Source organism: Falco biarmicus, chromosome 5, assembly GCF_023638135.1.
Source record: "Falco biarmicus isolate bFalBia1 chromosome 5, bFalBia1.pri, whole genome shotgun sequence".
NCBI classification, from domain to species: Eukaryota; Metazoa; Chordata; class Aves; order Falconiformes; family Falconidae; genus Falco; species Falco biarmicus.
In genome coordinates this window covers 20,302,659-20,329,220 of record NC_079292.1, presented here as the reverse complement: position 1 = coordinate 20,329,220, position 26,562 = coordinate 20,302,659, and the positions used below count along the sequence as shown (strand labels likewise).

The 26,562-nt window shown below is 47.6% G+C and overlaps 1 protein-coding gene across 11 annotated transcripts in view; it reads right to left on the bottom strand.

The window, feature by feature from the left end:
* SHANK3 (SH3 and multiple ankyrin repeat domains 3) overlaps positions 1 to 26,562 on the bottom strand; it is a 375,700-nt gene that overhangs the window by 302,520 nt on the left and 46,618 nt on the right. For all 11 annotated transcript variants that reach the window (XR_008821984.1, XM_056339563.1, XM_056339567.1 and 8 more), the window contains 2 exons: positions 13,414 to 13,617; positions 9,582 to 9,653 (listed from right to left, as the gene is read on the bottom strand). Coding sequence is in view for 10 of the 11 variants with exons in the window: in XM_056339563.1 (XP_056195538.1) it covers positions 9,582 to 9,653; positions 13,414 to 13,617 (276 nt within the window). In the remaining variant the exon portion in view is untranslated. The remainder of the gene's footprint in view (positions 1 to 9,581; positions 9,654 to 13,413; positions 13,618 to 26,562) is intronic.

Sequence of the window (26,562 nt, the reverse complement as noted above, 5' to 3'; positions counted from 1 at the left end):
CCCCTCTCGCCTCACAAGTAACTGAAAGCAAAATCCACCTCCTGCTTCAGTATCCCTTCAGCTACTGCAGAAGTACAGAAACACTGAAGGAAATCACAGCTGCCTGCCAGCAATAGCACAGACGGGACTTGACAACTCCAGCAACGCCTCCAGGATGCCATCCCAAAATGCCTCTTCCCAACCATCACCCAATTGCGCAGATTTAACCCTGTTCCTTCCACTCCCATTTGTCTGCACACCTCTTCTCCTCCCAGCAGCTGTTCCAGCAGCCAATGCTAACCTAACCCAAGAGATGATGCTCCATGCATGGCCCCACTAAACCCCTGTGGCCAAGACTGACACTGCCAGTCCTGCCAAGAACCATGCCAATGGCCACGGGACATGCAAAGGCATGAGCAGAGGAAGGGACCCCACCAGGACATGGCTCGTCCCCTTGATGCTGGCAGCCTCTGCCCATGCAAGTTTCTGCACCAGCAGCCTTCCTGGGGCCTCCAGGGACACAGAGGCACTTATGTGTGCTCCCTGCCAAGGCGAACACCGTGCCCCTGTGTATGCGATAGTGGCTCACAGCAATTTCACTTTTATGCTGCTACCAGACATATACCAGGCACCAAGGTGAAGTTCTGCTCCTGAGGTTCTGCCAGCAACTCTCATTTACAGCCCCAGAAAGGCATCCTACTCAGCCAGTGCCCAGCAGCGGTGTGCTTGTTTATATTTCTAGTTTTCTAGGTGCTCAGGAATTGACAACATTTTTTGACAGCAGGAAGTTGATGCACTATGTCAACTTTTAATGGCATTTTTTTACATTTAGGAAGGAAACTGAAGAGAAAGTGCATGAGCAAAAGAAGGATGCAGAGAGGCATCCTTGATTCTGGGATCTGCACTCTTCTGCTGTAGATGCTTGTCTATGGTCCTGTGCACCACTTAGTCATTGGAATTTCCCTTTTGGGGGGAAATCAATTACTGCCTTGAATTTCCAGATGAAGGACAAAGAATGTTCATCTATCCAAGGTCTTGGACCAAATCCACAGCAATGTTTCAAAAAGAATTTATAAAGTCCAGAGACTTAACCAGTTAATTTTTACATCGAAAAATATTCTCTTTCCATCAGTTTGTAGCTGTCTGTCTGCTCTGCAGTGTGTTGCAGATGTGCAGCTCGATGCCCACATTAAGAGGCTGCTGCAATTCACAAACTTAACACTATGGGGAGAGGGTAGGACACCGGTACAGTGATTTCTGATCCTCCCTGGCCCAGTTCTCTTCCTCCAGTTTGGTCCTAAACCTCAGGGAACAATGAAAATGCCAAAGAAAACTGAGATAATGAAAAAGGCCATTCACCAGAGGCATAATGTTACAGTGTTACAAGAATCCCATGCCCAGGATTTAGGTGACAGCCTTGCTCCACTTAAAAACAAATCTGAATTAAGGCATAACAAGGAAAGAGACCAAAAAAAGGGAAAAATAAAAAGAAGATTGCAACCTAGATGGTGTCTCTGATCAGGCTTACAGCCCAGCCTTACTAAGGGTTGTGTTTGTGCAGCAGAGGCAGTGAGCTGTGGTGGGAGACATGGCCAAGCAGCCAGGAGCGGGGTCACCATACACCTTACACTGCCTAAAGATGGTGGGTTTGGAACTGTGCATTTGGGTAACACGGCAGCAACTGGAGCGACCACAGCAACTTGACTGCAGGCACTGGGAGCAGCAACATGTACAAGCAGAGCGGCCCAAAGCCTGCCATTATCAGACAGTTCTTGGTTTCTTATTCTTTATCAACAGAGAAGTATATAATTAACTCAATTAAGCTGTTTTCCAGAATAAAGTTAGAGAAAAATAGATTGTTTCATTCAAGTTCAATACTGCTATGAACCAGAGAGAGAAAGACCGATGTTTCTATGCACAAATTCTGGGGAGGCAGTCTGCCTGGGGAGGGCAGTTTCCCAGATAGCCCTACAGTGCTACAGCAATAGCCAGATTTGGGAAATGGTAAAAGAAAAGGAAACCGCTAAATGAGACACCCTTGTCACTATATGCTTGAAACCATTGCATCAAGGTCCAGGGACTCTCTTCCTTGGAGGCCTTTCGCGCATCTTGCCTTTGCAGCCTAATAACCAGAGAACTGAAACCCCCTGTCAAGCCTCCCGCTTGCTCCCAGCACCTCCTGGGCATCCTTCAGGGTCCCTGGAGAGAAGCTGTGGCAGATCTGGGGAGCCTCTGTGGAGGACCCCCAGCCCTGCCAAGGTGCCTGCTGACAGGTGGGGTGCGCAGGCCCCCTCAGCATCCCATAAACATTTCCCCACAGACCCCAGCTGCTGTTTCAGCTGGTGTGGCCAAAGCGGCCCATTCCCAGCAAGCCAGTGCTGCCAGACTTGAGGCACCCAACGTCCAAACCATCATCAACGCATGACACAGGTCCAATCAAAAAGCTTAACCCAAACCAGACCACAGCCATGCAGTGTAGCCAAAGCCACATGGCAATCCCCACCTGTGGCATGGCCACCTCTGCCAGCCCCCTCCTCGCAGGGAGGGCACAGGGGCTCTCAGGGAGCTACTCCCTACCCAGGTGTGACCGTAGCCATCAAAACTACCCTGGGCGCTGCAGCATGCAGAGCAGTGCCAAAGCAACAATTTAATCCTAGCTTTAATGTTTTCCCTTAAGGAAGACTCAGCTACACTAAAAGTATCTCCCATCTTAAAAATGCACCTGTTTAACCTGAGTTTGCAGCACGACAGCTGATGAGGACATCTGTATTTACAAGCATTTATGAAAACGTATTGGTTAAATGGCCCTTCTGCCAATAGTCATGAATTCAAGTGTGCTTTTTTCATTCAGAATCAGAAGCAAAACACGCTTAGCTTTTGAAATCAACTCAAACACTATAAATATGTCACAGCCACATCCCTTGCTGGGCACATTATATCCACTTTTCACAATGAAGCAAATGCTGGTATTTACATTCTTCCATGTCGGTTTTTCAGCTTATGCTGCATAGAAAAGCTTTCCTATCTGATTGTTTTTCATTTCAATTTAGCTAGAAACACAGAATATTTTCCTTATTATTTGGACTGATTCACTCAAAGCTGAAAGGAGATTTGAGAACTGAGAAAAGTAAGGAAGCTTGTTTTCCTCCCCCAATCTATGAATAAAACCCTGGTGGGAAAGGAATGAGATCTCATTATTCTAAGAACTTGAGGGATTTGGGGCCAGGTTTTCAAATGTATTAAGGTGACTAGACATGAAGAAAGAGAGCAAATGTCAGACTCCCACTGAAATCAAGGGGAGCTAAGCAGATGCCTAAACCGCTTAGGCAATTTTGAAATCTCACTAGATTCTTGCTTATTTTCTGGCACTTAAATACCTTTGAGAATTTGTGATGAGAGCCACTCACACAAACCAAATCTTCCTTTGTTTAAAAGATCAGTCAGCTTTAAATACAAAAGATATGTACTGATAAATTTACTTTCCATCTTCAGTGTCCAGTACATTCAAGCAACATTTATTTAAGTGATAAAGATGCAATTTAAATTGTTGTTTTGCTTTTTTTGAGTTTCAGCTTTTATTTTATTTGAGTTTCAGCTTTCATCCAAATGCAGTTTGATAGAAATCAAAAGAATAAAAGAATAATCAGAAGCCAGTAAAGCATTTTGTTTCCTACATACAAAAATTAAAACCTAAATGCATTTATATAAAGGTATCTAACCGCTTAAACAAACACTCATAATGGATCTTCCCATGAGCGAAAGCACTGTATGTAGTCTGAAGATTATGTTGATTTGCAAATCGATATGTTTGAGTGGCTACAGTAACCAGAGCGAAGCAAGTTTTCTCCAGGGAGGAAAAAACCCCAAGCCTCAACAAAACCTCATGCAAATAGAATTAAAGCTCAGAGTAAGTTTCCACCTTGCTTTTTTAGGGGGTGTTTTAAGTCTCTCATTACCCAGGTGCCTTCGCACATGCAGTGGCTGGTGGCACAGCCTGGGCAGGGGCTGGACCAGGGATCTCCCGTCTCCTACCTGGAAACCCTTTGGGAAGCAATTCCTGTCTTTGGGATCTTCTTCCTTGTGGGTGAGGCTGCACTGCTCCCGAGAAGGAGGAGGATCCTCCTGAGAGACAGGAACCAAAGCACGGGTCTGCCCTTACCCTCTGGGCTACTGCCCAAACCGCGGCTCCAGTGCTTCAGCTCCATTCACGTAGTGTTACCCAAAACACCTGCCTCAGCAGATGACTCCTGAGCCAGTTTGAGGCACTTCTGCTCATTTACAAGAGCGAGAAGGAGGTTCACACCGAGAGAGAGCGCCTGGGGATGGGGTGCAGCTCCAGCCACCCAGCTGGCAGCCACCATGCCGCAGTCCATTATCCTCCGCTAGCACCAAACCGCAAGAAAAACCAACACCCTCCAGAAAAGAAAAGCTCATTGAGAGGAAGCTGGTGCGAGGGAACAAGCTTCTCTCTCTTGAATCGAAATGAATGAAAATAAATTAGATATTCTTCTTGCAGAAAAATTATTCTGTCACTCGCTATTCACGGCGGGCTGGGTGCCGGGGGAAGCCAACCGCAGGCACCCGCCTCAGGCGCTCTGGGGAAGTGGGGAGACAGCGCAGCCCCTTCACACCAAACACATGCCGATGTTCCCAGCAATTTCCAGTGCCATGGAAAAGACTGATATTTTCTCAGGGTCCAGTTTGCTCCAAACAGCAGCTGGAGCCAAGACAAACCACCGGCCTGCCAGAGCGTGGCGGCTGCCACGGGGTCACCGGCCCTGGAAGAGGCCGGAGAAAACCGACCCCCTCCCTCGCCCCGGCTGCGTGAGGAGCCCTCGCACAGGCCATTAGGCAGCAGCAAACAGACACCTCATTGATTCCCACCGAAACGTCAAATAATCCATTTCATGATGCGCCACAACATCATCTAACCACCAGCTCAGGGTCTAACTGGCTGCAGCTCTGCACCAGCCTGGCGCAGGCCCAGGCCTGGAGAAGGCCGAGCCCCTGCCGAGCAGCCGGGACACCTGCTCTGCATGGGACACCGCCACGGTACACCGGCTTGGGCCAGGATAGAGTCAATTTTCTTCATGGTAGCTGGTGTGGGGCTGTGGCTTGGATTTGTGCTGGAAACACTGTGGATAACACAGGGGTGTTCTCGTCACCGCTGAGCAGCTCACACGGCGTCAGGGGCTTTTCTGCACCTCACCCCATCCCACCAGCCACCAGACCGGGGGGCACAGGGAGCTGGGGGGGGACACAGCCGGGACAGCTGGCCCCGACTGACACACGGGAGATTCCAGACCCTACGGTGTCATGCTCAGCATGTAAAGCTGCGGGAAGGAGGAGGAAAGCGGGATGTTTGGAGGGGTGGCACTTGTCTTCCCAAGTCCCCGTTACACGTGACAGAGCCCGGCTCTCCTGGGGATGGCTGAGCAGTTGATGAGGTCCGAAGTGTTTCTTGCTGTAGAGGGCGGCCCCGGGACGCAGATGGCACTGACAGCAGTGCAAAACAGCAAGACTCTATCCTGTTCTCTACCCTCAGGTCTTGAATCCTTATCCCAGCCTTGATCACTTTCAGGCACTATTAACGCAAAATCCTCCTCATTCCAGAGCAAGTGCAAGCCCTCCATCCCGAAGGTGGGTGCAAGCCCACCTAGCACCACACACTGCCTCCGCCAGCACACGCCACACCAGCACACACAGCCGCTCCCACATCCAGCTCCAGTGACCTGTCTCTTCCCCAGGTCCTTCACAGCCTGTGCCCAGCTCTCTTCTGCTGTCTCTCCCCAGCATCACTACGGCCATGGTGTTTGCTCCCCTCACCCTCACTCCAGCAAAGACATCCCCCACACCCTGCTGCTCCGCAGAACAGTGCCACCATCCCCACCCCCACCCCGCTACAACCACCCCTCTTGCACAAGAACCCCAACAGGAAAGGTGGTGACAGTCACAGTCACGCTGCCAACCTGCCACTGGTGCTGTCCACTAAGCTTACACTTTCTTGTTGCTTTGCTACCCTCAGTCTGCCTGCAGCCCCTGCCTGCACCTGCCCCAGCCCCACACCAGCACTGCATCCTTCTGTAAATGCAGTTTGCAGCACAAGAGGATCACTCCACACTAATGCCAGTCATCTACAATAGTAATGGCATATATAGTCCTAATAATTAGTTTAAGTGTGTTTTAAGAGTGTTGCTTCTTTCCCCTTCAAGATGGTAATATCCCAGGTCTCTTAGCAGCACAATGTCCTTTGTGGACATTTTGGTAAATGCCAAGAGTTTTCTGCACAGATTTTCATTTATAAACACAATGGGATTGCCCTTTTCTAACATGCATTTTTCTGTACTCCTGTTTCTAAATGTTCTACTGCGATTCAGTGGGAAAAGTATCTACAAGAAATGTCACTGCCTGCAGATCCCAAGAGGCACAAGGGACTGAGGCTGATTGACTGATTTACCAAGTCATTTCGTTATTTGCTAGCAATACAAGAAATCAGTTTCCCCACTTCTTATAACAAGTCCACTGGCACTCAAAAAAAGGTGTTATTTTTATTTTTCTTGTTTTCCTTTTGTAATGGCAGTTAAGTATCATGTTTTGAGGTCATTAAAAGATTTAAGCAGTGTATTCTACCACTAGAAGTCAGACTCTCTAAACATTTTCTTACTTTGCTATCATTCAGATGAGACCATTAACCACAGGCCTAAAGATTCTGCACATACCGCAGCCTCTGGAGTGATCCCACCATCACGTTAGACCTAAAGCTAATCCTTTACAGCCTTTTAAATTACCACATCTCAGAAAAAAAAACAGTATTTCACTGCCAGAGCCATTAGGCATTGGTACAAATAACACGGAAGCCTCACGCCTCGAGCAACATATACATTCTGCACCACACCGCAGAGGCATTGCCTCCATGCACCTGCTTTCCCAGAAGAAAACACCAACCCCTAAATGCATAGGCAGAAGCAGGCACACACACACACACACACACACCCCAGCAGCCGACCTGACACGTAAGCCTGTACCAGCCTGCGGTGGTGGAGGAGCCAGCCGTTCCCCCAGTCGGCCCATAGACACCTCCTCACTGCATGTTCAATGCGGGGAATGAAGCCCCCACCCAGTCCTGCCCTGCTGCAGCCCACACAGCACCCCTCCACGGGGCTAGTGGCACGAGGACTGTCCCCCCACGGCCCCTCACCCAGCAGTGCCTGGCACAGCTGCAGCAGAGACGGCACAGCAGACAGAGCAGAAGCAGGCAGTACCGTGCTCTTCGCTCGCGGTCTGCGGTCCCCAGCAGCTTGCCAGTTTTCCCTCTGCTTAGCCAGCTGCCGTCCCAGAGAGGAGCCCATGTCCCTCTGCTCTCCGTCCCCCTCTCACCCTCAAGCCAGCTGCTGGGATGCTGCACACGCACGCTCCACTCTCATCCTCTCCCAGCAAAACAGCGTCGATCTGTGCCGGGCAGGCAAGTCACGCCGCCGGCGGCTCTCAGCACCAGCATCTCTCCAACGAGTGGCCAGCATGAGCCCGACTCCCGCTTGTGTCCCTCCTGGCACCACCCGCTGCGGCTGCCTCTGCTGCCTGCCTCGCACTGCACCCCTGGAGGAGCAGCCCTGGGGCAGGATGAGGGCTCCTCTTCTGCCCCACAAGCACCATGGCCCATGGTGCCCACAGGCTCTGCAAAAACACCAGCCAAAGGAAATGCCTCTGAGCATCCTCTTGATGGAGGCAAACGGGAGCAGAGATGCAGGATCTTGCTCAGGTGCCATGTTTTATCAGCAAGGGATGGTTTAAAAAATAAAGAAACAACATGAAGGAAATTTGGTTTTTAAGTAGAAATTAAAGCATAAAGACAATATTAAGTGAATATTTAATAAAGTGCATTTATGGCTACTACACACTTGCAGGGGAAGCCCTCAGATGCTGCTGCTCAGGTGTCCCTGTGGTAGGCGCTTCCAGCCCTCCTTTAAGCAGGCACGGTCTGTCACTGGCAAGGCTCAGGAGGACCATGATTCACACTTCCTGGCGCCAGGAAGATGTTGAGAGCTTTCCAGATTTGCTGCCTGGATATTCTTATGCCACCAGACAGAAGTCTCGTGGCTTTTATCTTTGTGAGTCAAACCTGAACCCTAACCGTGTTTTGTTTCTTGTTTCTGCAGCCCTGCAAACCAAAGACAGAGGACCTGCTTCCCACAAGCAGACGACAGAGGACTTGCTTCTTCCCATGAAGATTTTCACCTTTGGGGTGGGTCAAGTCCTTTGGGAGCTCATGATACACAGCAACAAGGAAGCTAGCCGGAAGCTCTGGGATCCTGGCCAGTCCCCACATTCTTCCTAAACAAGAACCCTCAAAGCATCTCTGCACGGCCTTTCCCAGCACGGTGCCCTCCACACACGGGCCAACCCCATGAGCCTGTCCATGCCACCACTCCCTGCTCCAGACCTTCCCCACAGACTCTCCCAGAAAATGAGTTTGATGGGTGCTGCAGGTGTCCTCATGCCACCCAGCAGTTTGAATGCTGCCCAGTGTGTTTGAGCCACTCAGCTGTGCAACAGCCACCACGCTGCCAGAGCCCACCTCATTCCTCCTGTCTCACAGTTAGCACACGCTGGCCTCTCAGGAACCATCAAAGTCCCCACAGGGCCACATGCCATCTCAAGGCACAATTATTAGTGGCATCAGAAATCTGATGGTTCCAGACCTCTCCACAATTACTGTTGTTAGTTTCCTGGGCAAGAAGAGACATCATGGGATCACTGTAGCTGTCCAGAGGAAGAGTGATGCAAGAGGGCATCTAGGAACATGTGCCCAAGGCCTGGTCACCATGAGCATCCCTGACCCAGCTGTGCCAACTCGGACATCCTGGGCCACAGAGTCCGGTGGGTTTGGTGTGGTGTATTTCCTCCCAGAAAACACCTATGGATGCAAAAGCAGCATTCCTGCCACACTCCCTGCACTCCAAACATGCAGACAGTCTGTTCAATGCCTGCACCGTTAATTTTGACACGTCTCGATCACTGCCCAGGACATGTAGGGGCTGCAGTAGACCAAGAGCACTTTCCACTTCATGTGTGGATCTTACCAGTGAAATCCTGACCCAGATGCATGGGTTAAAGCTAGAGGCAAAGCAACAAGCCCACGTGCAAGGCGGAGGCGTGCTGCAGCCTCTCGATGGGGGAAGGGAAGGCGTCCTCCTCAATGTGCACCATTGTGCTCTCTGTGCATTTAGTGACTCTTCCATGCCAGAGAATAAAGCTTCTCTTCAGCTGGCCCATCATGTGTTCCTCTGCCTCACCACCCCATGGAAAGCTGACCCCACACTCTCCCGCAGAGCCTAGGCCAATCACACACCTGCCTGCTAGCACACATAAGCTACCACACAAGTCTAGTCCTGTGTGGGCACCCTACCACAGCTTGATGGGGTCTTTCAGCTCACCCTCCACCTAAACCACCCCAGGCTTCAGCAAGTACCATCCATTTCTCATGAGTGCTTTGCAGCCTGGCAAGCAGGGAAGACTGAAAGATCCCAAAACCTGGTATCCCCTCTGTGATAGCTGAACATGCTATTAGGGCTTTGAGCTTGCCAGCTAGACTCCAGCCTTACCTTGGTATGGAGCTTGGCAAACTGCTTGTCATCCAGCAAAGTCTGGGTGTACACACGCCTTTTGTACCGGAACTGCAAGAGGGAAGAACATCAGATATGAGATGAACAAAACCCACTCAGCATCAAACCGCTCTCAAGCCACTCCACGTCAGCTTGCATGGAGACACTCAGTCTAGACCTGAAAACAAGAACAGATACAGAATACACTTTTCTCCTTGATAATTTGTTCTAATACCTCACTAAAGAAATTCTGACCAGTTTTTCATATGAATCTGTTGGCTTTAGCTTTCAGACAGCGTGGGCTTTGTTCTGCTTCTTCCCAGTTACTTAGGGATCTCTCTAACAACAGAACGGTTTTCCGCAGGACAGTTCCTACGCAGGTGGTCTAGAGCCAACTTCCCTGTAAGGAGGCTGAGTTCTACGTCTCTCACTGAGGGATCTTCTCTTCTGTTCTCAGATCATTTCTGCTGTTCTTTTCTGTGCCATGCCTCTTCCCAACGTCCTTTACAAGTACACTGACTGTCGCCCACACACTGCTCCAATACCAACTACCTCCGTCTCAACCACTCCTAAAACCAACTTGCTACTTGTCAGGGTACACACTGAGGATTGCAGGGTCATGCCATGCCAAAGCATCACACTGGGAATTGTTGTTTAGGTTTCTTGACCAAAAGCCTCACAAATTTTCTACAGAAACTTTGTTTTCCACAATGAGAGTCCTTCCTTTGCAAGCAGTCCCTGTGTGTTCATCATTTGGCTGACTTAGCACATACTTTGATGGGACTCCCACTTACCAAATCACCTAGACAGCACAGTCAACATTGTTATGTTCTCTGCTAGACTTTGTGGAATAAGACTTTATCAGCGGTGATTTTATATCTACACGCAGATCCCTGGGGTAACCACATCAAGGTTGACATTGGTCCCTAAGAAACCCCACTAGAAATACATCTATGCCATGATGATCAGAGTGACAACTGGTTTTTGTCATTGATCAGTTAGCCAGTGACACTTGTCCTACGGATGTTTTATAGTGCTAATCCTGAACTTGAACATCATGTAGAACAAAATCAAGTACCCCCAAGTGGCTGCTACCTTTGTATAATTATCTCTATCAAGCAGAATTACAATTTTCTTAAAGAATGAAATTGGATTTGTTTGACTAGACCTTTTTTCAATGAATTAATTGTATTCTGAGATTTTGAATTGCTATGAACTTAATCCTCCATCAATATTTCATTATTTCAGCTGAAACTGACACCAAGTTATCTTTGGACTGCAGTTACTAAGCTCATCCCACTTACTTTTCAATAATTGGCAAAATTTTAGCACATAAACTTGTACTACTGGGCAGATGTTTTCTCACACAATTTTTTTTTTTTTAACCATTCCAAGGTAAAAATTTGTCTTGCCCACTTATTTACAGACGTTAGTCTTTTGCAGATGATGCCAGTGTCAGGGATGCTCTGTGCACCCCTATGCAGTCATGCAAGCATCCTTCAGTGGCTCCTCTTCATGCCCAGCACCACATTAGAGGACCTGCAAAGAGGCTCCACTGACAGCCTCCGCCTCCGAACCCTGGGCAGCACTCTGGCCAAGCCGGGGCAGCACTGCTCTGCAGATGCTCTCCTCTGGCTTCCTGCCTGAACGTGCCAGCTCAGGTAGACTTGCCCACTTGCTGCTCTCCCAGCGCTCAACCTTGGGGAATGTCATGTAGGGCTCCCTGGTGCCCCATGCTACACAGGCAGGGGCCAGGGCAGTGAATGCATCAGTGAGGTAAGTCTGAGAGAGGGAAGCCAGGTTACACCAGCTCTGGTGCAAGAGCACCACATGCTGCCACCCAGGTGCAAGGAAAAACCTCGTCTGAGTAGTTAAGTTGTATGAAATGTAGTCAGCGGCTCAAAACTGAGCAGCAAAACTCCTGAAGAGGCAACTGAAGTGGGCAGCCAGCCCTAAGCCAGTCACATCCCAACAGTTTTGCTCCAACAGCTCGCCCGCAGACCAGGCTTGAGTGGGGAGGACTTACAGGCACAGAATTTCCAAATCTCATGCAAATTTACAAGGTGTGTGAACTGAATGTGTGATGATTGATAATGGTGAGAACACAGCGGTGTGTTTGGCACGCAGTCAAAATAACTGCCTTATTAAGAAGGACACGGTAAGCTTCTGACAGTAGATAACAACCAGTAAGATCATATGGGACACAGTCAATACCCCCAGACGCACATGGAGGTAACTGGATCTCAGCAGATGGGCCTGTAGACCCCACTGCATGTTGCTTGATCACCAACACACTGCATTGCAGCTACTATTTTATCCTGATAAAGGAATTGTGAGTACCTACAGCTCTCCCTGGCATAGAACAGAGCCAGCACCCCACCTCTCCAGGGAACTACTGCATGCACCTGCTTTGTAATGTAATTTTTCTGTCAATATGCACAAACCCCTCATTTATCCAATCACCTTCATATGCAGCCCTGAGAGCTAATTTATCTTTTGGGTTCAAGAAACCTCAGTGGTATCAGCATAGGATTTATGTCTTGTAAATAGATTCCGGCTTTTTGGTTTTCCAATAGGATTCTCCAGTGCTCAGCTGCCATTCTTATGAAGTTATGAAGAATTGAAATGACACACAACAAATATCCATGTCAAGTCTGCATTTAGATGTGTGTGCTAAGACATTAAGTGTGGACATTATGCTAAATTATACAAAAACAAAGCATCAAAGCCTGTATAAGGAAAATTAGGGAATTTACTACCTCATAGGTCTATTTGCAAGCATTCTTAATGTTGTTCCAAATGTTTTGTCTACGTTAAATGTTAGTTTGCTAAGAAATTGTGCTGCATTTTTTTTTCCAAATTAGTCAGGATTAATTACAATAACAGCATTCATGCTTGCGTTTGTAAGAGCTCGTGCAGCTTAAGCATGTAATGCTTTCTAAATAGACTTTGTGGGTAAAATATAGCACAAGATTCCTAAATTTAGAAGTCCACATGTAGGTAGCTAGAGTCTCATTCCAGTCAGTGGGGATGTCCACAGTGACAGTCAATGGAGCCCAAGAAATGTGGCAGGTCACCTTAGGATAAACACCTACATGCAATCACCTGAATCCCAGATCAAGGCAAAATATATAGTGAATGTAAATATAGAGCTAATTCAGTTAATTTCTGCTCTAGCTAATTTTCTGGAACAGAAAATAGTATAGATTATCCTCCGTGCTCAACACACAGATGAGGTCCATACAGGGACAGTCATTTGCTGTCAAAGCATACAGTTGTGTTCCAGTCTCTACAGTAACTGTAAATTAAACAAAATATCAGACTCAAGTCCTTCAGCCTCATATTCAAAGATCTTCCTACGATTTTCCCTCTGTACCTACAAGACTGGTTTTCCTTCTGTTACTGCAATTTCCCGTGACAGTTATGCACCACTAGAAAAAAAAGAAATTTTGATCAACAGGGTCAGAAAACAGGGAAGCTGTTTCACAGGGCTATGACAGATGTTATGGAGCTCTCAAGCAGACAGAGTCATGAGCAAGTAAAACTCAGAGGCATTTGCCTCAGCTTTCCCTCAATGAATTCTCCATGAGTAAACATACACCCACACAAATTTCTATGCTTTCACTCCTGGAAAGGAAATGGGGAAAAAAAGGGGAGGGGGTAGGGGGCATTAATAACTGTGGTGCCTACAGAGACTACAGTGGAAGGGATCATAGTAGTCCTGCATACTTATGTACACATATATATGTGTGTGCATGTGTATCTATATACATATACACATTTTAAAAAGGAAAAAAAAAAAAAAAAAAAAGAAAAAAAAGAAGATGGCTACCTCCAAGTAGGGGACAGGAGTGTCTGGGTTCAGGGGATACTCCCTCAGCAGGCGCTCCTCATCCAAAAATTTCCCAGCCCTGCCATTGAAGGCTGGCTGGAAGAGCCCATAGTTCAGAACATCCTTCAGGCTGTGGTTCAAAGTGCAGAGGATGCGCTGTTTGGAAACCCACACGGGAACATCTGGATTCAACCGTAGACACTTCTGTGGAGAGACACAGAGGGCAATCAGAGCTGAGCATCACCAAGGTCCTGTACCCCCTAGCTGTACCCATGGACAATCACAGTAAGAACAAGGAGAAGGATAAAATGGGAAAGCCACAATTTCTTCCATTCAGCGAATTATGGGAAGGGGAAAGAAAAGACTTAGAGAAGGATGAAATGTAGCAGATATCCCCCTAATGCATAGTCTGAGGTTCAGGGCAGACTGGAACCCTTTATGTTATAACATCCTATAAATTATGAGAAGTATCATTGTATGGCCTAATAACAGCATAATAGCAAAATTTCACTAAAAAATCCCCAATAGGTTGTAGAGTTTATTGACTCCTCCACCACAGACTTCAGTGGTGTGCAAACAGCACCCCGTGAGCCCTGCCAGGAGCTGAAAGTATCCAGTAAGGTCTTTCCAGCAGAAGGAGGGAAGGAAAAGAGCTCTCTGCTTCCCCACATGGAAAGTAACACTTTCCCACCTCACCCTGCGACTACAGCGCCTCTCCCTCCCTCCTCAGGACACAAGTCATCATATATTTATAGCACATCATCTTCAGGCTGTATTTCCTACAGCTGCAGCCCCCACCGCTGCAGTCGCGGCTGGCTGTGGGGCTGGCAGAGCAGGCTGGCCATGGAACCCACCCTGGCCAGAGCCCACCGAGTCACCCAGCCTGGTGCTACAGCACCATCCCCATATCCCCTCTGCCGTGGCAGTGGGGCAGCAGGCTCTTCCGTGGGGCAGCAGGCTCTTCACAGCACCTGCTCTTGCAGGCAAAGAGCAGGAAGGCAAGAGGGTGCCGTGCTGGTGAAAACAGAGGACAGTCTTGCAACAGCCTGTCCCCGATGGCAGCCAGCACTTCCCCTCTCAGGTTCCTGGTTTTGCATTTTGGCCTTCAACTTTTCCTTGTTCCCATCACTTTGTTTTCCTCCTTGTTTGCTTCTCCTTCCCCTCCACACTTTCTGCAGGAGACGACAGCATTTAGTTTTGTTTCAGCACTTCATTTCAAAGCCACAGCCTGTCAGCCCTGTTTAATGCTCCTGATTTCTGTGCTGGAAGGCAAAGTGAACAACCACCCTCCCTGCCTCTGCAGTGCTCCCCCCGCAGCCACTGCTTCTCTAGGCTGAGTCCTGCTGCACTTATCACACAGAGGCACTCCACACTTCTGCCCACCCCTGTTATTGCCCTAAGACAACATCATCACCCTTGTCATGGGAGACTGGAGGTGCACGCTACATCCAAGGTACTGGTGCCGCACGGATACACAGAGCAGCATAAGCACGTTTTGTCCATGAAGGTGTTGAGTTGGGGCCTGAACACAGACATCGATTTGGATTTCCAAACAGACTGCCAGACCTGATCCCCACCTTCTCCAGGTGCTCAGCAGCACTTCCAGCAGCTGCCACAAAACCACCAAAAGGTGCCAGAGCTCCTGCCACCGCTGCACCGCATCCCCATGGGACCAAGCGGACACTCTACTCCACACACCAGAAGTAACTGCACATCCTCACCCCTTCAGCCCCACTTCCAGCTTCAAAATTTAACCACAGGGCCTGTTTGGGTCCCTTGTCCCTTTAACAGCATTTTTTTGGTTTTGTGAATTAAACAGGCACTCTTTTGAAAAAATAGAACAGCTTTGCCCAGAGAGAAGCAAATGACCCTGCCAGGACACAGGGTGGGAGCCAGCAGAGCACCAGCGCTGCCCTGCACGCTGCCCGCCTGCACACCCCCACCTGGAAAAGCCACGGTGCGAGACAGAAAGCCACCAAGCTGATGTTACAGCTCTTTTTTCTCAGGCATAGATAGCTTGCACTTGGCAGCGTGCATTTGTACTGCAAACAGAGGTCAGCGTTATCTATTACATCGCTGACCGTATTAGCGAGTCAGCATGCTTATCAACTATGGCTTGTCCTACCGCAGGTACCGAGGAAGAGGTGGCTGGTTGCTGGTGTGAGAAATCAGGAATTCAAAACCTTTGAGAAACGCCAGCTCTGTTCTCTTTCAGTCTTCAAAGAGAAACAGAATATGCATCATCCTTTCAGGGGCCCATAAATAAAAAATAAACATTGTCTATACCTTTCTACATGCTTATTTAGCCTCTAGGACTCTTCCTCACTGTCAAATTATGTTGTTCAGTATTAAAATATGTAGCTAATGGAAAAAAAACCACTGACAGGCATGCACATGTGCACAAGCACTGGTTAAAAGAAGATCCCAGCATAAAACACGCTGAATTTTATACCAAACTTTTTACTGCAGAGACATACTCTGGGGAGCATTAACATTTGATATTTAAGAGCGAAAAGTACTTCCACCCTGCAGTGTGTCTCTTTCTGTCTTTAACCTGTGTCAGAAATCAGGAAGAAAATGCTTGCTTCAGCTGTGAGGTCAAAACACTGCACAGACCTTTGTGGGCATAATCCAGCTACTTAAGTGTCTCTTATGGCTCTGTTTCTCCAAACATCACCACATGTATTAATGACTTTCTTATAGCAGAGATCCTGCAAATAAACTTGCTTATTCACACTCCATGATGCAGCGCAGCTGCTCTGGGAGCAATCCAGAAATGCGAGGCTGATCCCACAAACCCCTGCCAGAAGGGCTGCAAGGGCTGTATCTCTGTGCATCCTTAGCTCTGAAGCCTGCAGAGATTAGCAGGAGAAAGCTGCTCTGCGCATGGGGTGACCGGGCTCACTTTGCTCCAGCAGCCACCGCAGTGAGGGCTGCTCCACTTCGCAGCTCATGGAGGGCACGTTGCTCTCCTCTAGCCTCACCACCTGCCACCGGGACAGCCCCAGCAGCTCCCACACCGGCCCTGGCTGATCCTGGGCAGAGCAGGGCTTGGCTGCTTGAGCTGCAGATGCCATGACAGGCGCTGATCCTGTCTCCAACAGGAAAGGAGGCTGAGCTTGGACAGCGTGGGCCACCTGCCACCACAGCACGAGAGATCCAGCCTGGAGACAGCACTTCAGAGCAGCTCAAACAGGGTGCAAGTAGCTTCCAGCCCTGAGGGTCTGAACACCGAAGTCAGCATTAATTTTAAAAGGAATCAAATTGCCTTGTACATTCCTGAACCTGCATGGGAAGAAAAGCTCTCTGCCCCTTCCTCCTGATGCTCTCCTGGAATGAGAGGCTCAGTGGGTGCTGTTCCCAGTGTCATTCCCCAGAAGACCCAGGAGGGATCCCGGGGAGCCAAAGGAGGCAGCTCCACAGGGAGCACATCACAGCAGCACCAGTCCTGCATGCTGGCCAGCATGGCACAGCACCCACAGAGCCCACTGGCAGCCAGGGCAGGTCCCAGAGTCAGCAGGCAGGCTCACAGGAGGGCAAGGGTGGGAGCAGCCTTCAGAACAAGTTGCTCACTCTGGTTTCCAGCTACAAGCGATAATTTCTTCTGTACAATTATAAGCTCCGATCACAACAATCAAAGCCTTTGGAACAGCTCCTGAAAGAAAATGGTACAGCTTCTCAACTTTTAGACAGCACGGATGACTCCTTCCTGAAGGAAGAAATAGCTCAGAGCCTCAGATTCAATCCCCAGCAACACACAGGATAACAGACAAGATCTATTCAATATTCAATCTATTCAATTGCAATAATGACAATAAAGAACTTACATTCAACAATCCCTTAAGAGCAAAAAAGCCAAAAACTCTTCATCGAAGAGCACAGAAATGAGAAAGAGTTGAAAGGAAATTAAAAAGAAGCAGCTGAAAAGGTAATGTGCTTGCAGGCAGCAGGGAGTATATTTCATAATATCACATTAGAAACTCTGAGCAAATGTATGGCAAAAATAAAAAAACAGCCTCTGAGAGGCCCCTACAGAAAGATGGAGCAGCTGAACCAACAGAGCAGAGGAATCTATCAAAAGTAAAAGATTTCCTTTAGAAAATGGGAGTTGCCTCTGAATGGAACAGAAAAGAGCACAATACTGCCACACCACATGCAAAATGACAATGGCATTGAAGTCATCAAAACTAACAAACACAGAGGAAGAGGGGAGCCTGACGGAAAGTGGGTGAGGCTGGCAAGCAACCAAGGCATGAGAGTCATCCAAGGAGGAGCCCCGGAGCTCCTCCCGGGAGGACCAGCTGCAGGATGGGCTCCTCGCTGGTTATCATCGCAACGGCTGCCAACGCAAAGGGTCTCGCAAATGAGGAATAAAAGTTCCCCATTAGATGCATGAGCATGGCAGGTTTGAGAGCGCAACTGCAAGTGGCACGGACCACCCATGCACAACGCCGGCTGTGCTCTGCACCATGGTGCAGGGTGCAAACCCTCCCAGGAGCAGGAGCAGAGCACAGGCAGGAGATGCTGATGCCCAGGAGTGGCTCCGTGATTCTGCTGTGCTCTGGGTCCAAAGGCCTGGCCTCTGTCCCAGGAACATGGAGAGGAACTCAGCAAACATTTATACTGCTAAAAAAATCCGCTTATTTTCTGTGGAGTCATGCAAGAAAACCCATGCCTACCAGAATCAGGCTGGCCTGCTTACCCAATGCACACACGCATTTCCAAAATGTTTTCTGCTAAGTCCCTCACTGACATAAAGTGCCAGAAGCAAGAAAGCATTCTTTCAGATCCCTAACTGACAAGGAAGGTGGTAAACAAAGGTGAAGGTCAACCAGGCAGGTTTCCTGACATGGGAGTTCATCAGAGGAGTCGCATGGGAACCGTGCTGGGATCTGGGCTGAAGTGATGTAGAGGGGGCTGCTATGACACTCATGAATTGGCAGCACATCCAGATCTTCTGCATCACGTGCAGGGCTGGTGGCCCTCTCGTTCAGGAAACAACAGAAACAGGAAAAAGGTAAAGGGAAAGAAGACAAAGGTGACCAGAGGCACAGAGCAGTCTGCACAGGACAAATGCACCATGTCAGAACCTGTAGCTGGAGCAGAGCATCCCAGAGGAACCGAGCCAGGCGCTTGCACCGAGCGAGCAGCAGTTCCTTGTAACACCAGGACTGGGATGAAGTTACAGGAACAGACTGACACCACATATAAAAAAAAAACCAAAAAAACAAAAAACCCAACCCAAAAGAACAAAAAAACCCACAAGCCCAGGTAACTTTTTCACTTTTCCTTAAAAAATTATGGTTGGTTTACTCCAATTACATATTTTTTCTTCCCAGTTACTTGTTAAAAGCCTCTCCCCTGAAGCAGTGGTTTCAGCAGCAAGCTTTTCCTGTGATCTGGGGCAGATGTCACCGGTCCCCTGCACTGTGTGACACCCTGCAGGATCCTCCTGGCCTCGCTTGCACACCGGCAGAAGGGATCAGAGCCACAAGACATGTGGACAGCCCCTGGCCAAGAACCATGGAATGGGCTGGACATCACTTTTGCAGCTCGTTTCCCTTCAGGACCATGGTCCAGGGAAGGAGCTGGGCTGTGCAGGGACCAGGGCAGGGCAACCACCACTCTGTGTGTCAGTGGAGGAGAGAAGAAATAGGCATAAGCTTTCCATGCGCTGGATGCTGCCAAAAGGCAAACTGGGACCAGCTCAGAAAGAAGCTATGTACGCTGGAAAAACAACAGGAATTTCTGGGCTTAGATCACCTCCTGAGGAAAGCTCTGGCCCTGCCATCCACTGTGCTAAACGCCACGCTGGGAGAAGCTGCCTCCACCAAAAGGAAACAAGATAAAGAGTAGGAGGGAGGTTCTCGGCATCCAGCAGGAAAGCGCCCAGTGCTTGAGCCCTTCTTGCAGAGTTACATGCTGTAGATAACAAAGTATTTTGGCTCTAATGGTTTTCCAGTGAAATGGTTGCTGCTTATGAGCCAGCCTGGAAGGATGCTGCTGACTGTTCTACCATCCCCCAGAATCCGTTGCCTGAGACAGGAAGCCATCCAGCTACTTCTCTTTAAAAAAAAACAAGAGTCCAAGAGCCCCCTTACGACAACTCTTCAGTAGCACTGACAGTGACAACCAGCCTCATCCTATAGTCCCATCAGTCAGCGCTTTCCCGAGGAGCAGCTGCCTCTGATACAAACACAGCTTGAAATGAATGTTTAAAGAGATTCAACTCCTGATTAACTCTAAGTGACTGGTTCAGGCAAAACCTCCCTCTTGCACAGAGCTACAACAGCTTTATTATTAGCCACCTGCATGGAAAGGGCTGCTGAAGAGCAAAATTGCCAGCCAGCTTCATCCAACTGCTGAACTCGTCATACAGAAAAGGCAGCACAGAGGGAAATGCAGAAGTGTTGGACCTGTCAATCAAGCTGACCCCACCAAAGAGCCCAAGGCAGGTTAAAGAGACAACTATTACTTTCGAAGACCTGGGAATGCTTCCTGCTTGGTTCATTGCAACACCAGGACCACAGCCACCTCTCTAACTTGTAAGCAGTTGGAAAATGAGGACCTGGGAAGCTTTAGCTCTCTCTGGGGCTCACAAAAAAAGCCATGTAGAGCAAAGCTCCTTCTGGAGAAGACTGAATAAGCTCTTCTGTTTATCCAGCATCAAGACTGAGACATGCTAGCTGGATAGATAGGTCCTAGTAAACACACACAAAAGAGATACAAAGATTCTCAGTATGAACGAGCAAATGAAATCAAGTTTGACTACAGAATGGAAGAAACCAGTGAAAAGAGCATACTGTAGTTGCCTTTGTAACACATATTCAGCATGCCCTCTGAATCAGCAAATTCAAAGCCAAGAGGACCCACAAGTTCTCCTCCAAGCAATTTATCACTGACCCTTAAGTTTCAACCAGTAACTCCCATAACAAACTAAATTACTTGGGTTTAGCTAACAGTTTCCTGAAAAGCATCCAACTTGAGTCTAAAAACATCACATGATGGAAACCACACTCCCTCCCTGAATAAATTAATAAGCTATCATTCATCCTCAATGAAAAAAGGTATGTCAGTTCTCATTTGATTTCCCTTGTTCAAACTTCCAATACAATCATCATTTCTTGTTATATATTTCTCTGTGACACTGAATAGCTCTTTATTACTCAGTTTCTTGCTATACTTGTAGCCCCCATTTAACACTGTCACCTCTCAGTCTTATTTAGGGTGAGCAGAAGATGTTCATGAATTGTAGTGTATTTTCTCCAGATCTCAAATAATTTCTGTTGCTCTTTTCAGCACCCTCTTTAATTTCAAATACACTTTTTAAAGTGCAGAATCAAAGCCAGAGGCAATATTCCAGCATCTGTCTCCCAGCTGTCATATACAGTTATAAAATATTGTCCTCACCTCAACTCGCTACCCCCTTGCTTTCATCTCCAGGCATCACATTAGCACTTTTCACTAAAGCATGTGGCAGTTTGGGTTCAGTTTACTTTGACCACTCCATTCCTTTCAGATGGCCAAACCCCACATCTTTTCCAGGATAGACCTCCCTGTTTTCTAGATCTGGCATTAGTCCTTAGTCACCTGAAAAACTCTGCATTTGAATGAATTAATAGATCATTTATTTTGATGGGCCCAGGTCTAATTTGCTCTACACGTGTATAAAAAAAAAAAATAATCAGAAGATGGGGATGCAGCCTCCAACAACCTTAAACCAGCAGTTGTTGAAACAGGAGGAAGATGGGGGAATGGACTGCAGAAAGTGGCCAGACTTTGTGAATTCCCTGAACAACATATCCTTTGGCCACTGCTAGACCACTGGTTTGACCCAGTGAGGCTTTTTTGTGCTCTTATTTATGGCACCTATGCTCACATCTTTATTGATAACTCCATTGCTGCTTTAGTTATATGAAAAAATTGTCAGCTGAGGTAATATATTTACTTCTGCTTCTGTATTTTTATACTTAGGATACTGCAAAACAGTCATTTCTAACATATCCTAACAACCGGATCCATAAAAATCTTCTGGATCAGGTTGTTAATGGAAGAACTCAGAGGTTAATGTAAGTTTAGGTCCTTACGGATCTTTATGATCCTTACAGTCATAAAGAACTAAATTTCTTACATTAACCCCTGAGTCCCTTTCCAGTGTTGATGCAATCAGTTTAGCCTATCGCACAGGCATTAAAGGCATTCATGTTTCTATCTTGAATGTGCCTTATTTTGCACCACCAACACTGGTCCTTATCCATTGGGGGGTTTATGCTCGTGATTAGGTCCCCCTGAGCCTCCTCTCTGGGTTTGACCCGTTACAGACAGCTTTGTGCAGCTGAATAGTTCTACTGCCCAGGGAGGAGAGGGAAGGGTCTCACCTGCACACACAGCTGATCAAGAGATGTGCCACAGAGGGTAGGCAGGCACAACCAGGCAGTTTTCATGGCAGTCCCACAGGATTTGTGCCAGTGCCTGTGCTGCTCATGGGTCTGCGACGGTCTGAGAAGGGAGTTGTGAGCCAACAACGAAGGTACTGGGTGTAGCAAAACTGAGAGCTGACCCAAAAACCCAGCAGAAGGACCTCACAACCCCACACTAGGAAAATGCTAATGATGACAGACTGAGCTGGCTATTGCCTGGCTGTGGCTGGCAGTCCTGTGACCCCACCACAGCAATGTTCAGCAGGTGCCTGACAGAACAGCAGGGACCAAAGGAGCAGAAAGTGCCACTGCATCACTGCATGAGCCCCTGGAATACCAGTGTCCTCAAGGTCACCTGCAGTCCCCAGCTCCCCTTTCAGAAAGGCCATACCAGAAGTGGAAAAGGTGCAAAGAACCCAGACAAGGGAGAAATGATCCATATCCGTGTGGCATCCTTGTGAGGCTCAAGTACATAGACGAGACCCTTCAGCCTGGGAAAGGGAAAACTAAGAAGGAATACAACAAAACCAAAAGTGACACGGAAAAGATAAACAGGTATTATCTCCTTGGGAACTGATGCAAACACCACAAGACAAGGTGACAGATAGGACATCTTCATTAGACACACTCGCACTGATCTGCTCAACAGCATGCCGCCGGGTCCTGGCAATCGACTCCAAATTGGTCTCCCAGGTACCTTCACTTGCATAGTCATAACCACAAATCAGCACAGTGTGCATCAGCGGGCGTTTGGCTTAACCCAGCCAGAGCACCCTACCCAGATCCGACTCTAATTGCAGCAATAACTCTTGGGTTACAGTTTACTGTCACTCTTTTCTTCAAAGCTACAGCTTCTCCCGTCTTACATTAACCTACACCTGCTCTGCCTCAAGGTCTCAACAACCAGTCTGAGTTTGTGGCTGGATCCTTTTTCTTCATACTTAAAGACTCCCAAGATTTTGCACATACACCTTTTCTTTGTTACAATTGCATCGGTTCTGTTAAATTACACTAACTCCTACCCACCAGCAATAGAGTCTTTCTCAAAACAAAACTCAGGAGGGTATTAAGTGAAACTAGTGGAGTCAAAGCAGGACAAAGAATTGCTATCTCAAGTCTACCCAGCCTGTTCGTTGTGGAGCTCCACACCAGCAAGTCACAGGCTGACGCCACAGGAAGGGTCCTGGTGAAAGCTGGTCTGGCTCAGGGCAGGCAGCTGCTCAGGTGGGCGAGTGCTGGGTGTCTCCGAGGCCAGAGACCCCACAGCCCCTCGAGCCCCCAGCCGCTGTCTGACTTCCCTCTGGCAAAAGGCTTTTCCTGCCGCAGAGGGAGGATGCCACTGGCCGCAGCTTGTGCCCCTCGTCCTGTCACGGCATCTCCTCTTCCAATTATTAACACTCTGAACAAAGTTACATGCCCCAAGGTGTTTTCTCTCCTGCTCCCCAGCACCCTGCCAAACTCTCCGGAAGACAAGAATTCATCATTTGCTCGTGCTTTCCCATGCTGGTATCTTTGCCTGGCACCCAGTGTACTGCAGCTCTTCTGCTCTCCATATGTGACTTTCACTGCCCTTTCAGAAGCATTTCCATCAAGCTGTTTAGAAGTTTTGATAAATCCTGTCAGCCAGCTCTCTTAGATCCATTCTGTCTTATTAAAGAATTAAAATAGATTAGGGAGGTATGGTCTTCTGAAAACGCAATGGTGAAATATCACCAGAAACTATTTTCCAGCTGACAAATTTTCCTGTTGTCCATTAACAGTATAACTAGACCACATGTAAGTTCATTGGTCTTTAGCTCTCCACATTGACACCAAGGCTTTTGCTAAAGGTGGCTTCAACAGCTCCTTCTTGCTAATCTCTTTTCCCTGATATAATAACTGTTTGGAGTGAAAAGAAAATGCACATTATTACTACCTAATCATCTGCTCCATACTTAACATCCCTTCAGTAATTACCCACTGTCTTGTTTTTTTCAAATCAGTTTGCTTTCGCACTCACCTGCTGATCCATTCTTTTGTGAAACTTCCCCAACACTTTAACGCTGTTAATTCATTTTGTTTCTTCATCTCACTTAGTGCCTCCTCGCATGGCCCTACTACGAGCTCCGGGTGCTCTCCCGGGCTGAGGTGCGTGGTGCTCAGGCTGGCACGTCCCCGCTCCCTGCCATCACGGAGACCTCCGATAAGGGGCTGTTGTGGCCGGGGGTCCTGGCACTGGCAATTCTGCCATCACACAACCCCTTTGGCCGAGCTGAGCTTGTCAAGGGGCTGCCGCCCCTGGCTGCCTTCCCACCCCCTCGCAAAGAAGCATCCCAACAGCCAGGTGAGCAGAATGCTGGCAGCAGTGCCAGCTGGTGAGCCAAAAGAGACACTGGAAGAGGCATCCTCCTCTACTCAGTGGCTTTTAATTAAAAAAAAAAAAAATAATGACAATGTTGATAAATTTATTAACCACTCCCCTGATGATCAATTCAGCCAGTATTTGTCCAACATGCAGAGCCTTGGCAGCTTCCCAACAGCCAGAAAGCTTGACTGTTCCCAGGCAACCACAGCCTCCGGGTTCACACAGGACAACTTTACAATAGTGCCATGTTTTCCATAAAAATTCTGCCATATAAAGGAATTTCAAGTTGTCAAACTGAAGTTAACAGTAAGTTAAATAGTATTAGAAGGGCCAATATTGACAGCCTTACTTCCACGTTTTACCCAGTTTAAAAAAATAGCATTTTTCTTCTGTTAGCAATGGCAGAGTTTGGAAGCTGTTGCATTTAAATACTGCTGATTCCTCTGGGTCTATATGGACAGTTATATCATGATTCCCACAGAAAAAAAAAAAAAAAGAAAAAAAAAAAGACCCTGAGCAGGATGCAATTACTTTGGCCACAAGGGCACAAAAAGTAAGGAAAAACTCTAAACCAACCCAATGAAGAAAAAGACAAGAATTGAACGTATTTGTGCAATAAGAATGTGAGGAAACACAGCGGACTAAAAATGATCCAACAACCATATAAAAATTACAGCTTCTTGGTGTTAAGAAAGGCTTTTCAGCAAGAAAAAAATGGTCACTAACCATGAAAAAAATCTTATGCATACATTTGCTTTAGTCTAATGCAAACTAAAACAGGGATATCAATTAAACAAACACTGTTGAAACTCTAACAAAAAGATGCAGAGCTTTCATCAAGATCACTAAGAAGGAAAAGGAGGATTTCAAAAGAAGGTGCATGAACATTAACAAATACAGTGAAAGGAAATATTTAAAGTATGAATTACTTAATTTCTAAGGAGTTTTGTTGTCAAATTCAAGGTCAGGTTGGATGGGGCTTTGAGCAACCTGCTCTAGTTGAAGGTGCCCTTGCTCACTGCAGGGGGGTTGGATTAGGTGGCTTTAAAGGTCCCTTCCAACTCAAACCATTCTGTGATTCTATCATTCTAAATAATAGATTTCAAAAATCATTTGACATCACTACAAACACCCATAATTTACAATGACAAGTCCATCCTGAAGCATGTGCCTTAATTCCAGCTACCTACTCAAAATACTTCCTGGTACCAGCAGGCAAGCTATCCAAGAGGATAACAATTTGGTGAAAACATGACAGAACGAGGTGGTAGCAGAGATGTGTGCTTTCTGAAAGGAGGTGATCTGAGCTGCTACCATTCAGCTTATCATCTGTGCCTCAGTCAAGAGGCCTCAGTCTTCGAGCATGCTGGAGAGACCCCAGCAAGCTCTACCGGCACAGCATCCAGACCCCACCAGGCGCTACCAGCACAGTGTCCAGAGCCGCCACGCTCACCCTGACATCGCCCAGGACAACTGGTGGCACAACCTTGTCTCTGCTTTCCCTGCAGCAACTACAGCACCTTGTTACTTGGAAAATTAATACCAAAACATTACTAAGGGAAGAGATGGAAATGCCTTTGTTTTACTGAAGCAGGTATTGCTGCTCTAAGAACCTCTCATTTTGCATTTGGGCTACGACCATTAGCTGATGCTGTGCCCTCTCCCCTCCTGTGCTCCTCACCCGCACCATCTTCAAATGCACATCAGCTCTCTCCTCCTAATGCCCTCCACAGTGTACAGCCCATCCCAAGCACTCGCTGCTGCCCATCCTCAGCACACGCTGCTGCCAGTCCCAAGCACGTGCTACTGCCCACCTGGAGCACACATCACTGCCTGCCCCAACCATGCCCTGCTGCCTGGCGCATTGCTGCCTTCCCCTAGTCACTGCTTGAGACTCCCCTCTGACAGCTCACTACTCGTTACAGAAATCAATTTTGTAAAACAATGGGTATAAAAAAATAAAGGATGCATTTCCATTGATTAACCAGTAACAATGAAGAGCCAATCAGAAGCAGGGAGGATGATTTTGTTAGATTAGCTGGCTGTTTAATTAATCAACCAAGCCTTTAACAATGCCGATGACCTGTGAATGTCAGGACACATTTAGAGAAACAGTGGTCTACAGCAAAACATAAGCCAAAAGCAGTCATGGCCTGTTTTATTAAAACTAGCATTATCAGGAAAAGCATGACTTTTAATTGGCTGAAAGAAGTTGTCCTTGTATTGAGAACTGTAAAATGACTGGATCATGGGAATGGACTAGATGCCATGTTTTAGAGGCGTTGTTTAATATTGCTTCATGACATCTCGTCTGCATGATTTTAATTAATCACAATTGTCATGGATATACCACCATTGTAACTGTTGAGGGCTGAAGAAACACAT